This window comes from Schistocerca piceifrons, chromosome 2, assembly GCF_021461385.2.
Source record: "Schistocerca piceifrons isolate TAMUIC-IGC-003096 chromosome 2, iqSchPice1.1, whole genome shotgun sequence".
Classification (NCBI taxonomy): Eukaryota; Metazoa; Arthropoda; class Insecta; order Orthoptera; family Acrididae; genus Schistocerca; species Schistocerca piceifrons.
Genome location: NC_060139.1, coordinates 244,215,211 through 244,231,795, shown reverse-complemented (window position 1 = coordinate 244,231,795; position 16,585 = coordinate 244,215,211). Strand labels below are relative to the sequence as shown.

At 45.1% G+C, this 16,585-nt stretch overlaps 1 protein-coding gene across 1 annotated transcript in view; it reads left to right on the top strand.

Annotated features, from left to right (window-relative positions):
* Positions 1-16,585, top strand: part of LOC124775289 (sterol O-acyltransferase 2-like) — a 176,065-nt gene that overhangs the window by 98,290 nt on the left and 61,190 nt on the right. Inside the window, exons 3-4 of the mRNA XM_047250127.1 lie at positions 335-505; positions 9,896-10,044. Coding sequence (XP_047106083.1) covers positions 335-505; positions 9,896-10,044 — 320 coding nt within the window. The remainder of the gene's footprint in view (positions 1-334; positions 506-9,895; positions 10,045-16,585) is intronic.

Genomic DNA, 16,585 nt, shown 5'->3' with positions numbered 1-16,585 from the left:
TGTTGCTAAGAGGCCACGTGTGTTCACAGAACCGTTTACTATTCGCGTGAGTTCATGAACCAATTGCTCGAAATTATTACCTGCGTAGTATCATTCTGTACAGCTGACTGCAATTAAAGTAACGATCTGGATGAACAAGAGATCGGGATTAATGGGGGATATATAAAACATGTTCAACTGTACAGCCTTCTTGGAAAACGTGCTATATTTGGTGTTAGTGTATATTAATTTCTGCAGTTGCATATCACAACGCGGTGATTCACAGTATACGGAACACGCTGTTCAACAAACTATTGTGTGTTAACATACATTCCTCTGAATGTGCCCCACACAGTAAGCCTGCCAGGGATGGTTCGCTGCCACAGAAACAGTTCCTGGCCCGAGAGTCGGTGCTCACGGAGATGCTCAAGGTGCGGCACTTCCGCACCGTCTACAACATCTTCATCGCTACGCTGCTCATGCTCTTCTTGCAAACAGCAGTCTACGACTTTGTCATCGAAGGGCGGTAAGTAAACACAGCAGACACATTTATACAAAAATGAAACTTAATGTTTTCACTAGTATGGACTAGGTCTATTGTAAAACTTTGATACATCAATACATCGACAGATTTTTCGACAATTATCGGTGTATATCGGCGATAATATTTCGCGAAGTATATGTCAGAATGGCAATGTCTAGTGCCGATATTTTTATTTTATATTTTTTCACAGTTTCCGATAAATATGTAAAAAGTTGTTCTATTGGAATTGTAGCAGAACATAATTTTACTTTGACAGTGTGAAGCAGCCCTAATACTAGTAGAGCTTTCATCGCGCCCAATATTTCTCTCAGACTGTGTGAATGAAGTATGGCACAAAAGAAGTCCGATTGCACTCGGGGGTTGCGGTGTGAATGGAATAACAAGATTTCCTATGTCAAGAAAAAGCACGCCAGCTGCGTTAAAAAACAAAAGTCTAAATGCCAAGATTAGTCTTTACCGTGGGCGGAAACTTGAGGGGGAAATGCTGACGTAATCGGTGCTCGGTGCTAACAATAGAAATTGCAATTTTTTTGCTTCACCACTGTATTTTTGACACAACTGCTATGTCTCTGCCGTTGGGAAAAATGAAAGAAAGGGGAAGTCGACATGAAGGGTTCCGGACAAATCAGATATGTGACGGATTTGTCGGACACCTTATATTGTGCTACTTACATGCAGTTACCACTGTTAGCAAAGTGGTTGTCGCCAAGCAAGAATATGCATAGTTTTCCTTTCAATTTTTGCAGTGAGTGTGATAGACAGGCTGCTAGCTTATTGATCCGCAGAACATGTAATAGTAAATCGATACTTACATGTAAAGCTCTAAAACTGGCTGTATATTTACTATGTGGAGCCGATATTTTTATAGACAGGTACGTAAATAATTTTCCTCGATATATAGAGCCGATATCGATTTCTTAAAAATAGATGTATTGGATTCCCGATATTTTTAAAAATATAAACAGTCCTAGTATGGACCTCAGGTTCCCTTTTTCCATAAACCGATCACTTTTACGCTCTTGATCAGCGCGTTGCATAATTTCTGGTGTACAGCAGACGTGTTCAGATTTTGCGCACAATGTGTATTTAGGAGACCGTCGCGTTCTTCTTTAGGTTATGAGAGCTGTCGTACGGTTTCTCGCTGCCTGGACGCAAACGACTGAGCTATTGTTGCTGTGCGCAACTGTTTTTAAGACTTCAGACTCCAGCTACGTGTACCAACGCCCAACCGGCATCAGATTACATGATCCAGCTCCTACACAGCGACGACTGACCATCTCAGCTAAAGGAAAGAGTTTTGAGGAGGTGGAACAAAACCTGGAACGTACGATACGCACCATGTTAGAATACTACCAGGAAAATTCCTTTAAACAAAATCCCTCAAATTCACAAATCAAGGCTTTCCATATACACTCCGGAAGTCAGCGTGGGGGCGATCTGTAGTATTATGAACAATGAACAAGTTAACAATTACCAAGATCACTAAAATCATTCATTGTTGCAGATGACAGGTTTCGGCAATTCTCATTTGCCATTTTCGGATCTGCAAAAGATACCGAAAATGCACGATACAGCAACAAACATAGCTAACAGCATACATAATATATCCAAAATTTGCAATAGCAATATACATATGTTTACACAATTACAGTCTTCTCCTTCAGCACAGTAAATGGTGCTATACATTTTGGTATCGTGAGCTATACTAGAAGTCGGCTGGTCAATTATAAAATAATAGCTGTGTACACACACATTGTTGCACGGGTTACAAATGCTCACATTCACTACTATTTTACAACTGCCAGATTCCATTGTAAACGATCTTTGTGGTACATAAGTACACCAGGTGGCGCATGCTGGTACAGATAGATATCATCTGACACTAGATTAAGGCATAGATCTGTTATTTCATATAACTGCATCTGCTTAAATTATTATCTAACATAGAAGCCAAGTTAGCATTCTATATTTTTTTTAAATCGCTTGAAAAACATGTGCAACATCCATAAAACTTAATTTATGTGTAAACCTTTTTCTATCATTCTAAAAAATTCTAAAAACATTTCATGAACATTCTTAATAATTCTTTACCGGATTTTCCTTTACGCAAAATCATGACCACTACGAAAACCTACAACCTTTTAAAAGCTCTGTATTTACAGCGTGTGGTATCATGTGTGATCAGATTAGATTAGTTTTTCGTTCCATAGATCCGTGCTGAGGAGATACTCGTGGATGTGGAACATGTCAATTTTTTTAAGCTGAAATAACAATACTAAAAGTATGAATATATACAATACATCATTTATTTCTATTAAAAAAATCAATGGAGTAGGAGTTGGTCACTAGCACGTCTTTTAGACTCCTTTTAAACTGATCTTTATTTCTAACTAAATTTTTTATGTTTGCTGGTAAATGATTGAAGATGAGTGTTCCTGAGTAGTGGACCCCTTTTTGAACTAAAGTGCTTTTAAGTCGTTGTGCAGATCATTTTTGTTCCTGGTATTGTATGTATGAACTAAGCTGTTTGTTGGAAAAAAGAGATATATGTAGGGTAACAGTAATACTTAAAGGGATGGCTCGATATCTACATGCACGTACAAGATAGTCCATCAAGAATATCTTCAAGGTAGGTGTACCAACAATGGAGTTACTTAATTTTTGCACTTTCGTTATCAATTACGATGTTTACATAAGTTTGTCAAGGAAAACACTTCACTCGAGTGCTAGGTGGACTCTCTTCCAATGTTAAATACCACCAATGTACAATTATTACACAATGTGGGATTGCAATCGCTCTTCATCTAAGTCCATGATCTAGGATTACCAGCTCACTCATACATAAACCTTTTCTGGAACGATATTCATCTTCGACGGCTAATGCCAAAATGTCAACATGAACTGGAATGTTAGCAACGTCTAAATCATAATTTTAAAAATATTTTTACAACAAATCCATAAGGCAACTCTTCATACATAATTACATTGATACCAATCTTTCTCTAAAAATATGTTCCTAAAATATTTCTAGAAATCTTTTTAACCATTATTAGTATTAAATTACATTAAATGAACTTAAAATTACAAAAATTTCTTGTCTTAAAATGCCATAAGTGAGCTAGTTTTATTACATTTTTAAATACTCGAAATCAAAGGAGCAATAAATACATGATACTTTCCATCTGGAAAGTATACACTGTACGTTTTTACCAATGGAGCTACAATTGATAGTTTGTTTTTTGTTAGCAGACATGCTATTTGTTCTAGCTTGTATACATCATCTCGTTCTAAGTCTAGTTGCAAGCTCGTTACCCATGTCCACCTGCAATTTTGTCACCTAAAGTTCATGTTAAGTCTCTGTTTTCCATGATCAACGCAGTTACAAGCCTGTTTAGATTACAAATGCTCTCAAAATAACTCGTGATCTAATTTTGCTATTCATTGGTAGGTATGTGTGTAATATTCACATGTATTCTCTCTGGATGACCATCAAGGTGCCAGCGTGTACATCATCTTAATTTAAATCTATCCAGAATTACTAGGAATCAACGATAAAAATTACATATGGGACTATAAATAAACTAATTCTTTTCCATTTTTTGACGTCTCATGTGGAATTGCAATAGTCCTTTTCGATCCCGTGATCAATCTAACAAACATTTATTCTTCCCCTTAATCTGATGCATAAACGTCCTTACTTACAACACGTTGTATGACATCTAGCTGAAATCTCGGCACCCAGCATAATGTTACTTATACAACGTTGTCTCTCGATGTCTAGGTATATTCGTTTGTCTGATATGCACACACAATTATAAACCTTCTAGAATTGTAACTGATGATCTCGTATTACTAACCCTTCATACACATCTGTTCTAGTACGGTTACTGTTTTCACATGATACTCTTTAGATGATTAATGTAAAATGTGCTATCATGAAATACAGTGTGGCCGATGGTTACATTATTCTGTCTACGCCCCATGATATATTAATAGTCATTATTATAAAACAAAGTATACATGTAAAAGTCATGACTGAAACCAAAATACAAATTTTTTGAAACATGAGATTGTAAGCTGCACAATTTTAGATCGCAGTCAGTAGGAAATCTACTACACACTAAACATTGTTACTACAGATTTTAATACCTTCTATAGTCTGTAAAGGCAAAGAATCTAATGACATGCTACGTCTAAACATGCATAGTCGGTTTAAAGACGCCCTTGGACCTAATTAGATGTATCACAGCTCATCAAAAACAGTAAAGTTTGACCAGAGTCCAGCTGATCGTTCAACAAACGTTCCGGATGACGTTTTCGGTTGCCATATACCTGCAAATTCTCTAAAATCCTCAACCCCATCCTCGCTTTAGGGCCTTTTTTTTTAAAGACTTAAGTTATGTGCATTACGTTCGTAATATAGCGTTTCCTGTCACCCAGGTGATCTCCAGGGGCACCTTCGTCGTCAGCACTGGTATGCTCGTTAAACCTTCTAAAGAAATCTACCTGTTTCCCTAACATAAAATTCTTGGTACTCGCCACAATCTTACGTTCGCCAGTCTTTCTATATTTGTCTTTCTCAGTATTACGTCTTAGGTTTGATTATACTGTGTTAGCAGTATTAAATGCAAGCTTTTTTTAAAAATTGCCGTTCTATTCTGACACTTGTTCTATATGCAATGCTAACAAATTTGTATAAAATTTTGATTTTAAATAGTTTTGTTGTACAGTGCTATTAACTGAATTATTTTTAAATGTTTGTTAACCTTCCTGTATAGGTCATCTACTAGGACACCATGATAGTCATTGACTACAGCGATATAAGCTGGAATACTTCATTATCATGCTACATAGAATTGCAAGATTACCGTTAGAGAAAGTACGTACAGACCAAGAGCTGATGACACTTCAATCGCTTATTTTAACAGTGATAGCAATCCCACATGATGTAAGAATTGTGTCCTTGTTATATTAAACACTGGAAGAGTGTTTACCTAGATATCAGGTGATCACACTGCAGCCGGCCGTTGTGACCGAGCGGTTCTAGGCGCTTCAGTCCGGAACCGCGCTGCTGCTACGGTCGCAGGTTCCAATCCTGCCTGGGGCATGGATGGTGTGATGTCCTTAGGTTAGTTAGGTTACCTAGTTCTACGTCTAGGGGACTGATGACCTCAGATGTTAAGTCTCATAGTGCTTACAGCCATTTGAACCATTCGATTACACTGCATTTAGGCGTCAGGTGACGAGATTCCATTTACACCTCGAGTGACGTGTTGACTTCCGTAAGTTCACGTGAACCTCGCAAGTGGCAACAAAAGTACAAACATAAAATAGTTCCATTGTTAGTACACACACCTTGAATGTATTCCTGATCCAGTGTCATGTCTGTGCTTGTAGATATCGAGCTGCTACTTGTATTAAAATCAGCCTACATACGATACCGTTAGCTGCACATTTAGAGCTTTTAAGTGATTATAGGTCATCCTATTGGTTGTGATTTTGTATAAAAGAAAATTTGGTAAATTATTAAGACTGCTTATGGAATGTTTTAAAGATTTTTGACTGATCTAAAACATTTATGTATAAATTTTTATGAAAGTTGCGCGTGGTTTTACAGACTATTTAAAAACAATGTAGAATGCTGATTTGGCTTACATGTTACACTAGTTTAGGCTTACGTAGTTACATGAAATAGTAGATCCATGCCTTAATCTAATCTGAGATGGTGTTATCGATTTGTACTACCACTGAGCCATCTGATGTACTTATGTACCACTAAGAACGTTTACGATTGGATCTGTTAGTTGTAAAATCGTGGTGAATGTGAGCGCTTGTAATAGGTGTGTACTTCACTTAAACTGTTACTTAAAAACTGACATGCTGACTTGTAGTATAGCTCACGATATCAACATGTGTAGCACCACTCACTGTGCTGAAGGAGTAGACCGTGTAATGGTGTAAACATAGGTATGTTGGCTAATCCATGCATTGCAAATTTTGGATACGATTATGTATGCTGCTAGCCTACGTTAGTTGCTGTATCCTTGCATTTTCGGTCCCATCTTTTGAAGATCCGAACAGAGAACTGCCGAAACTGGTCATTTACACGAATAAATGTTTTAGCGATCTTGGCAGCTGAAATGTTCTTTGCATCTATGCCCAAACCAAGCAGAGTTAAAGGTGGATGTATCATGCAGTGGCCTCACCTTGGAACACGCGAATGAACGGACATACGTGGTTGACGTACTGGACCAGTAAGTGACGTACAAACATCACTGGGAGAAGACTGCCATGAAAAGCCAGCAAGAAATAATATGAGATAATTCGCTAACAGTAAACGCGGATGCTGACCAAAGGTCCAGGTAACCACTGTCGGGGTACTGTGATTCTTCACATCAAGACTAGGCTTGCCCGGTGTGATACAGATCTGTAGATGTCAAAAGGGTCAACTTAGCCTTCAATGGAACTTAGGAACTAACAACCACTTGCATGGAACCCATGCCATTCAATGAACGGGGCAGAGGGGCTGGATTTACGGACATGAGCTCTCGGAGAACTGGTCACAGACACAGTGAGACACTTACGAATACCTTCGATGATGATACACCTTATTTGGATATTCCTGTGAACTTGCGAGACTTAAATCCAGCAAGAGATACTCGAACCAAGATCGTACCGAAAACTACCAGGAGACGCCCAGTGCAAAGAACTTGAGGGAAGTTTCGGAGAAGCGTTAACTGCATCAGAACATGTGTAAGACCAGTGAAGGCAAATGCAATCAGGTAAGGCCTTACAGATGCGACGAGAGACGTAATTGTACCGAATATCGGGATAAGGAAAGTCTCCTGACTCAATTGTCCCTTTAAAACTACCCTCTAAGAGTTAAGACAGGGAAGCAAGAAGGCGTTGGGCTAGACCCAATTTTGGGCTGAAAAATATCGATTTCTGGACACACAAAATTAAAATTCAGTGCCCGCTTTGTTTCGTGAAATAAACATTCTCTCGGAGTTTCGCAGACCTGCTGGGTGAGACGGTCGGAGACATCTTAAATAATTGAAACATCTACTAATAGTGTTTCAAAGGAATGGGTACTCAAATCGGCAATCTGAACGGGCGTTGCAGGTATTATCCGCAACAGTTGAAGTTTAGATTGCGAAAGGGAGGCAAAGAACATCTGCTTTACGCTGGCCGAGAGATGGGTATACGTCTACGGGAATGTGATACTCCCATGCATTTCGCTCAAGTTAAACAAGATACAATATGTTCTTCGTAACGTAAGCGACATGTGAATGTGGGATGTGTTATATGACAGAAGGCTATTAGAACGATCGAGGAGAGGTGAACTGAATATTAGCAGCACACCCCAGTAAAACTACGAAGCAAACCAGCTGTCACAGAGCACTGTGCCGGGTACAACTATGAAATTAAGTAAAACTCTATCGTGGTGCAAATGCCAAGTTTCTGGAACAGTATAAGTCATCGATAAAAATAAAGATTTTGGTAAAACTAATATTATTACAATGAATTTGAGTTTCGAACAATTTTACTGCAATATTTTATGTGGTCACTATTCCACATGTACAGGTTTCTGAGCCGTGCCGTGCGGGGTAGCCGCGCGGTCTTGGTGGGCTCCTTGTCACGGTTCTCGCGGCTTCCCCCCCCCCCCCCCCCACCACCCCCGCAGAGGTTAGAGTCTTCCCTCGGGCATCTCTCTCTCTCTCTCTCTCTCTCTCTCTCTCTCTCTGTCTGTCTGTCTGTGTGTGTGTGTGTGTGTGTGTGTGTGTGTGTGTGTGTGTGTGTGTGTGTGTGTGTGTCTCTTAGCGTAAGTTAGTTTGTTAAATTAAGTAGTGTGTACGTTTAGGGACCGAGGACTTCAGCAGTTTGATCCCATAGGATGTTAACACAAATTTCCAGTTCCAAATCTGGCCGTTGTGGACCAACGGTTCTAGGCGCTTCAGTCCGGAACTGCGCGACCGCTACGGTCCCAGGTTCGAATCCTGCCTCGGGCATGGATGTGTGTGATGTCCTTAGATTAGTTACGTTTAAGTAGTTGTAAGTTCTATTGTATGATTATATGATAGCGGAACAAACACTGGTAGCAGTTACTTCTGTAAAATATCTGGGAGTATGCGTGCGGAACGATTTGAAGTGGAATGATCATATAAAATTAACTGTTGGTAAGGCGGGTACCAGGTTGAGATTCATTGGGAGAGTGCTTAGAAAATGTAGTCCATCAACAAAGGAGGTGGCTTACAAAACACTCGTTCGACCTATACTTGAGTATTGCTCATCAGTGTGGGATCCGTACCAGATCTGTCTGACGGAGGAGATAGAGAAGATCCAAAGAAGAGCGGCGCGTTTCGTCACAGGGTTATTTGGTAACCGTGATAGTGTTACGGAGATGTTTAATAAACTCAAGTGGCAGACTCTGCAAGAGAGGCGCTCTGCATCGCGGTGTAGCTTGCTCGCCAGGTTTCGAGAGGGTGCGTTTCTGGATGAGGTATCGAATATATTGCTTCCCCCTACTTATACCTCCCGAGGAGATCACGAATGTAAAATTAGAGAGATTAGAGCGCGCACGGAGGCTTTCAGACAGTCGTTCTTCCCGCGAACCATACGCGACTGGAACAGGAAAGGGAGGTAATGACAGTGACACGTAAAGTGCCCTCCGTCACACACCGTTGGGTGGCTTGCGGAGTATAAATGTAGATGTAGATGTAGATGACATCCGATGTTGAGTCCCATAGTGCTCAGAGCCATTTGAACCATTTTTTTCCAATTCCAAGTATAAAGGTTTCTGCAGAGGATTACTGGTAGATATTGTTTACCGAGGCTATTCAATATTCACTCAGAACAAGAGTCTGTAAATAATGCATATCTGTTCCAGCAATACTTAAAGTAGCATGTTTAATTAAGTGAAAAGAACATCAATCAGTACTGTTCTCATTGGTCACTCCTATGCAGATCTATCGACATTGTCTTTGCATTGAATTTGGTGAGTCAACTCTAGCAGCACTGTAACTGTTCCCTGCAAAATTTTTGTAATACACTTCGTGAAGTAGTGGAATTTGTCCGGGTACCACACAGTAATCACCACATGGATAATGTCAGTAATTTTCCACAAATTTTGAGCGAAGATAATTATAGAAAGTATTGAAATGTGACTCTGAACAATCGCTACAGTTGCTTGAGCAAGGAAAAACGCCCTTCAGAAATTGTATAAATGAACACGAGTAGTTTTCAAAGGCGGTGGTGGTCCACTTTTCCTAAGGAACATGGGAAATGGGTGATCACCTTTATCTCGTGATTGAGTTTATTTTTTAGGTGTTACTTGTATTTGGTTGGAGGAGTGGTGTGTTGTGTATATTGCAGAGTGAAGCTTGGCCTGTCGCTGGTGTGGTGGAACTTTTCCGGGTACCACACGGTAATCACCACGTGGCTCTGCATGCAGACCGCCACCTGCTGTCTGTACGCCGTCTTCTGCCGCTGGTCAGCGTTGCGGGTCGCTCTGCCTACGAAAGGTCAGTTACCGTAGGTTAAATGAGCTTAGAAATTCGAGAAAAATTATGTATAGTGATAAGAGGTTCAACACGGGTGAGTGATACTGTGATACAGAAACAAGGTGGTGTAGAGGCATTGGGGTGCTCTGGAGGTGTTAGCTGTGCAGTCCAAGTCACAGACAGCACTAGGACTCGCCCTGCGGGTCCGGGGTAAGAATGGGACCGAGGTATTCCTGCCTGTCGTAAGAGGCGACTAAAAGGAGTTTCAACCATTTCGGCCTTCCATGTGATGGTCCCCCTTGGGGTTTGACCTCCATTTTTCAAAATTCTACAGAAGTACGAGCCTTTTGGGGAAGGACGCCTTACGTGGTGTACCACTGGTCCTCAGTGCACTAAGACCGTGGCACTCAGCATTCTAACAGCGTTGTCACCATACCCACTATTCCTCAAATTGGGCTTAAACGCCTGATGGGTTGTACAAGTTACGCCCATAGTGCGTCCCCATCTGCACCTACGATCATGATGGACTTTCCATGGCACCAGAAATCCAGCACGGTAGCCAGCCCATTGTGGTGGGGTCGTCATGTACCCTCTAGGTTGTAGCCCCCTGACAACACAGGGATCGTACTGCCGATACCTGAGCTGCACTCTCCCCACGTCGGCCAAGGAGTAGATGCCCGTCTCCTTGGGGCATCAGGACTCCCGGCAATGGTCATCTTGCCAGGTGGCCCTTGCTGAGGCTGGGTGGCGCCTGTGGGGAGAGCCCCTGGTCGGAGTGGGTGGTATCGGGGCGGACGTTTCGCAGATGAAACGTCAACACGTATCAGGTCGCTCTGCGGCCGAGTCTTTCAAAAGGAAAGGTACTGTATCTGGTTCTGGTTCTCCTGCCCTTTCCCCCTTGGCCACTCCCTGGGAGGAGGGACAGGCCCGCCGGCTTGGGGCGAAGTACTTCCCCCGCTATTTGGTCTGTTCTCGAACCGATGGGGGGGACGTTCGCCACCTCCAAGCCCATGTTCTTTGTTCAGCACATTGAGGACATCTTTGGGGAAATCGAGGCTCTCAGTAAGATGCGTTCGGGGTCTGTTCTTATAAAGACCACCTCTGCCACACAGTCGGCGGCGCTCCAGGCGTGCGACTGCCTAGGGGACATCCCAGTGTCCATTGTCCCGCATCTGGCACTAAATAGGACGCAGGGGGTTATTTTTCATCGGGACCTCCTGCTGCAATCTGATGAGGAGCTCAGGGCCAACCCCCCCACCGCCTGAGAAGCGATCCTCTTCTCAGGCGTCCATTGGTGAAACGTTTCGGACCCCAGCTTCCGAGGTCCGGCGTTCCAAAACGGACCCCACGCGTGAGGACCTTCTTCGGGTCCAGCCCACCATCCCTGTGCCTCCTCGGACTTCCAAGAAGGCCTCCAAGAAGAAGTCTCTATCCCCCTCTCCACCCTGGGGCGTTTCGTCTGACGCTCCATCCGTGAGTCGCCGCTCCCGGCCGTCCTCAGTTTCGCTGGGATGCTCTGCTGCCATGCGCTCAGCTGGCCTCTCGTCGGCAAATGATGCTGCCCCTCCTACACCACCACGGACAGCGGCCGCAGCTGGCGACGACTCGATGGAACAGGATCCGCCTCCCGCCGGTTGTAGCGTTGTTCCCTCGATACCCGGCCCTCCGCGGCCGTCGAGGTGACCAGCTCTTTCCCCATCTCGTTCCCCCTCTTTTTTGACTAGCGATGGCCTTGTTACATTGGAACATAAGAGGTATTCGATCTAATTGGGAGGAATTACAACTGCTCCTCCGCCTGCACTGTCCGCTCGTCCTTGGTCTCCAGGAAACCAAGTTGCGCCCGACTGACCGTATTGCCTTTACCCACTATACCTCGGAGCGGTATGACCTCACCCCTGTGGACGGTATCCCAGCTCATGGTGGGGTCATGTTGCTCGTTCGGGACGATGTCTATTACCATCCCATCCCACTGACCACCCCACTCCAAGCAATAGCTGTCCATATTACTCTTTCTGCTTTTACTTTTTCAGTTTGTACCATCTACACTCCATCGTCGGACTGACATGATGCACCTGATTGTTCAGCTTCCCGCCGTTTTTATTGTTTGGCGACTTCAATGCCCATCATCCCCTTTGGGGCTCTCCTGCATCCTGTCAAAGAGGCTCACTGTTGGCGGATGTCTTCAACCATCTCAATCTTGTCTGCCTCAATACTGGTGCCCCGACTTTCCTCTCAGACTCTACTCATACCTACACCCACTTGGATCTCTCGATCTCTTCTACCGCTCTTGCCCGTCGATTCGAGTGGTATGTCCTTTCTGACACCTATTCGAGCGACCACTTCCCCTGTGTCGTTCGTCTCCTGCACCACACCCCATCCCCACCTCCTTCGAGCTGGAACATACCGAAAGCTGACTGGGGACTTTACTCCTCCCTGGCGACCTTTTCAGACCACGATTTTCTCAGTTGTGACAGGTCGAATACCTCACGGCTGTTATCATCAATGCTGCCGAACGTTCCATTCCTCGTACTACCTCTTCTTCACATCGCGTTTCCGTCCCCTGGTGGAACGAGGCTTGTACAGACGCTATCCGTGCTCGACGACGTGCTTTACGCACCTTTCGCCGCCATCCTACGTTGGCGAATTGTATTGGATATAAACGACTCCGGGCGCAATACCGTAGAATCATCAAAGACAGCAAAAAAGCTTGTTGGGCCTCTTTCACCAGCTCCTTTAACAGTTTTACACTCCCTCTTCTGTCGTATGGGGGGGGGGGGGGGGCCTGCGCCGGCTGTCGGGCATTAAGGCCCACTCCTCGGTACCTGGCCTGACCTCAGGTAATGAGGTCCTCGTTGATCCGGTGGCTGTCTCCAACGCCTTCGGCCGGTTTTTCGCGGAGGTTTCAAGCTCCGCCCATTACCACCCTGCCTTCCTTCCCAGGAAAGAGGCAGAAGAGGCTCGGCGACCTTCCTTCGACTCGCTGAATCTGGAAACTTATAATGCCCCCTTTACTATGCGGGAACTCGAACGTGCTCTTGCACTGTCCCGGTCCTCTGCTCCGGGGCCAGATGCCATTCACGTTCAGATGCTGGCACACCTTTCTCCGGCAGGCAAAAGCTTCCTTCTTCGTACCTACAATCGCGTCTGGACCGAAGGTCAGGTCCCCATGCATTGGCGTGACGCCGTCGTTGTTCCTATACCCAAACCCGGGAAGGATAGACACCTTCCTTCTAGTTACCACCCCATTTCTCTTACAAGCTGTGTCTGTAAGGTGATGAAGCGCATGGTTCATGCTCGGTTAGTTTGGATTCTTGAATCTCGATGGCTACTTACCAATGTCCAATGCGGCTTTCGTCGCCGCCGCTCCGCTGTTGACCACCTTGTGACCTTGTCGACATTCGTCATGAACAACTTTTTGCGAAGGCGCCAAACGGTAGCCGTGTTGTTCAATTTGGAGAAGGCTTATGATACCCGTTGGAGAGGAGGTATCCTCCGCACTATGCACGGGTGGGGCCTACGCGGTCGCCTGCCCCTTTTTATTGATTCCTTTTTAACGGATCGAAAGTTTAGGGTACGTGTGGGTTCCGTATTGTCCGACGTCTTCCTCCAGGAGAACGGAGTGCCTCAGGGCTCCGTCTTGAGCGTAGCCCTTTTTGCCATCGCGATCAATCCAATTGTGGATTGCATTCCACCTAATGTCTCAGGCTCTCTCTTTGTCGATGACTTCGCGATCTACTGCAGTGCCCAGAGAACGTGCCTCCTGGAGCGCTGCCTTCAGCGTTGTCTAGACAGCCTATACTCATGGAGCGTGGCAAATGGCTTCCGGTTCACTGAAGAGAAGACGGTTTGTATCAACTTTTGGCGATATAAAGCGTTCCTTCCGCCATCCTTACATCTCGGTCCCGTTGTTCTCCCATTCGTGGAAACAACTAAGTTTCTAGGGCTCATGTTGGACAGGAAACTGTGTTGGTCTCTGCATGTCTCTTATTTGGCGGCCCGTTGTACACGTTCCCTTAATGTCCTCAGAGTTCTTAGTGGTTCATCTTGGGGAGCGGATCGCACTGTCCTGCTTCGCTTGTATTGGTCCATAGTCCGATAGAAGCTGGATTATGGGAGCTTCGTCTACTCGTCTGCTCGGCCATCCCTCTTACGCCGTCTCAACTCCATCCACCATCGGGGGTTACGTCTTGCGACCGGAGCCTTCTACACTAGTCCCGTCGAGATTCTTTATGCTGAAGCTGCCGAATTACCATTGACCTACCGGCGCGACGTACTGTTGTGTCGGTATGCCTGCCGGCTGTTGTCAATGCCCGACCACCCCTCTTAAGAGTCCTTCTTCGCCGATTCTCTCGACCGTCAGTACGGGTTGTATGTGTCTGCTCTGCTACCCCCCGGAGTCAGCTTCCGTCGCCTGCTTCGACAATTGGATTTTGCCCTCCCTACTACCTTCAGAGAGGGTGAGAGCCCGACACCACCTTGGCTCCAGTTCATTTTTATGTCGACCTCAGCTCACTCCCGAAGGAGGATACTCCGGCTGCAGTGTATTGCTCATGGTTTGTCGAACTTCGTGCTCGACTTGCCGGTCACACCTTTATTTACACCGATGGCTCCAAAACTGACGATGGTGTCGGCTCTGCCTTTGTCGTCGGGGCCGCCACCTTTAAATACCGGCTCCTCGACCAATGTTCCACCTTTACGGCCGAGCTTTTTGCTCTCCATCAGGCCGTTCAGTATGCCCGCCGCCACCGCCATTCATCGTATGTACTCTGCTCTGACTCACTCAGTGCTCTTCAGAGCCTTGGAGCTCCCTATCCGGTCCATCCCTTGGTTCAACGGATACAGCAGTCCCTCCATTCTTTGGATGATAATGGTTCTCCTGTCAGCTTTCTGTGTGTTCCCGGACATGTAGGAGTCCCTGGGAATGAGGCTGCGGATGCTGCAGCCAAGGCTGCAGTCCTCCTGCCTCGGCCAGCCTCCCATTGTGTCCCGTCATCTGACGTTCGTGGGGATGTTTGTAAGAGGCTTGTGTCGTTGTGGTGGGATGCTTGGTCATCCCTCAAAGGAAACAAGCTCCGGGCAGTAAAACCGCTCCCAACTGCTTGGACAACCTCCTCCCGACCATCTCGGCGAGAGGAGGTCCTTCTGACCAGGTTGCGGATTGGGCATTGCCGGTTTAGCCACCGCTACCTGCTCTCCGGTGACCCAGCCCCGCAGTGCCCTTGTGGTCAGGCATTAACAGTGCACCATGTTTTATTGTCGTGTCCCTGTTTTAGTCAATCTCGTGTTGTCCTGTCCCTGCCATCTACTATACCGGATATTTTAGCTGATGACGCTCGAGCAGCTGCTCGTGTTCTGCGCTTTATAACTTTGACTGGCTTGTCCGAAGACATCTAGCTTTTTTACTTATTTTATCTGCATCTTTGTCAAGCCTTTCTGGTGTCCCCCCCCCCTCCCCTAGAATTTTACTAGATTCCATGTGCTCTAATAACTGTGACTGGGCGCTAATGACCTCAGTACTTGAGCGCCCTTAAACCCCACAAAAAACAGCACTAAGACATATGAATCCTTTATTTCCAATAGTTATTACGGAAGACCCGTGTCCACGTCAGGCTGTTAGTGGTAGGTATAAAACTAGTGGTCCACGGTGAGGGATGTGTGGATGAGGCATATCCATTCCTGGCGACTGTGTTGTGCTGTGCTAGTGCCAGTGGTGTTATTCATCCGTAGGCCACTTCCACAAGTATGTGGTACTTCTATCGGGATTATATTTAAAGAATAACAAAAATAACCATTCATGTGTACAAGCGTTTACAGATCTAGTTTAAGGACGGGACAGGTAGTCTGGTGTCCTTACAGTAGAAACCACCCCAGCATTTGCCTAAAGTAATTCTGGGAAATCACATAGAAACTAAATCACGATGGCCGGTGAAGACTGGAACCTGCCCCCCCCCGCCCCCCCCCCCACCGAATAAAAGGTCATTCTGTTTAAAACATTGCTACCTCATTCGGTTTGTTCCTTCTGTACAATATTGTTTTACGCAAAAGTTACTGAATAATGTAAAAGACTAGTGATACACTCATCATTCGTTTCTCACTCCCACTCAATGGGAACACACACACACACACACACACACACACACACACACACACACACACACACACACACACACTGAAGCGCCCAAGAAACTGGTACAGGCATGAGTATTGAAATACAGAGAAATGTAAACACGTAGAAAACAGCACTGCGGTCGGCAATGCCTATATAAGACAAGAATTGTCTGGCGCAGATCGGTTACTTGTGCTACAATAGCAGGTTATCAAGATTTGAGTGAGTTTGAACGTGGTGTTACAGTCGGCGTACGAGCGATGGGACACAGCATCCCCGACGCAGCTATAAAGTGCAGATTTTCCCGCACGACCATGTCACGAGTGTACCCTGAATATTAGGAATCCGGTAAAAGATGAAATCTCAGACATCGGTGCGGCCGGAAAAAGATCCTGCAAGAACGGGACCAACGACGACTGAAGAGAATCGTTCAACGCGACAGAAGTGCAACCCTTC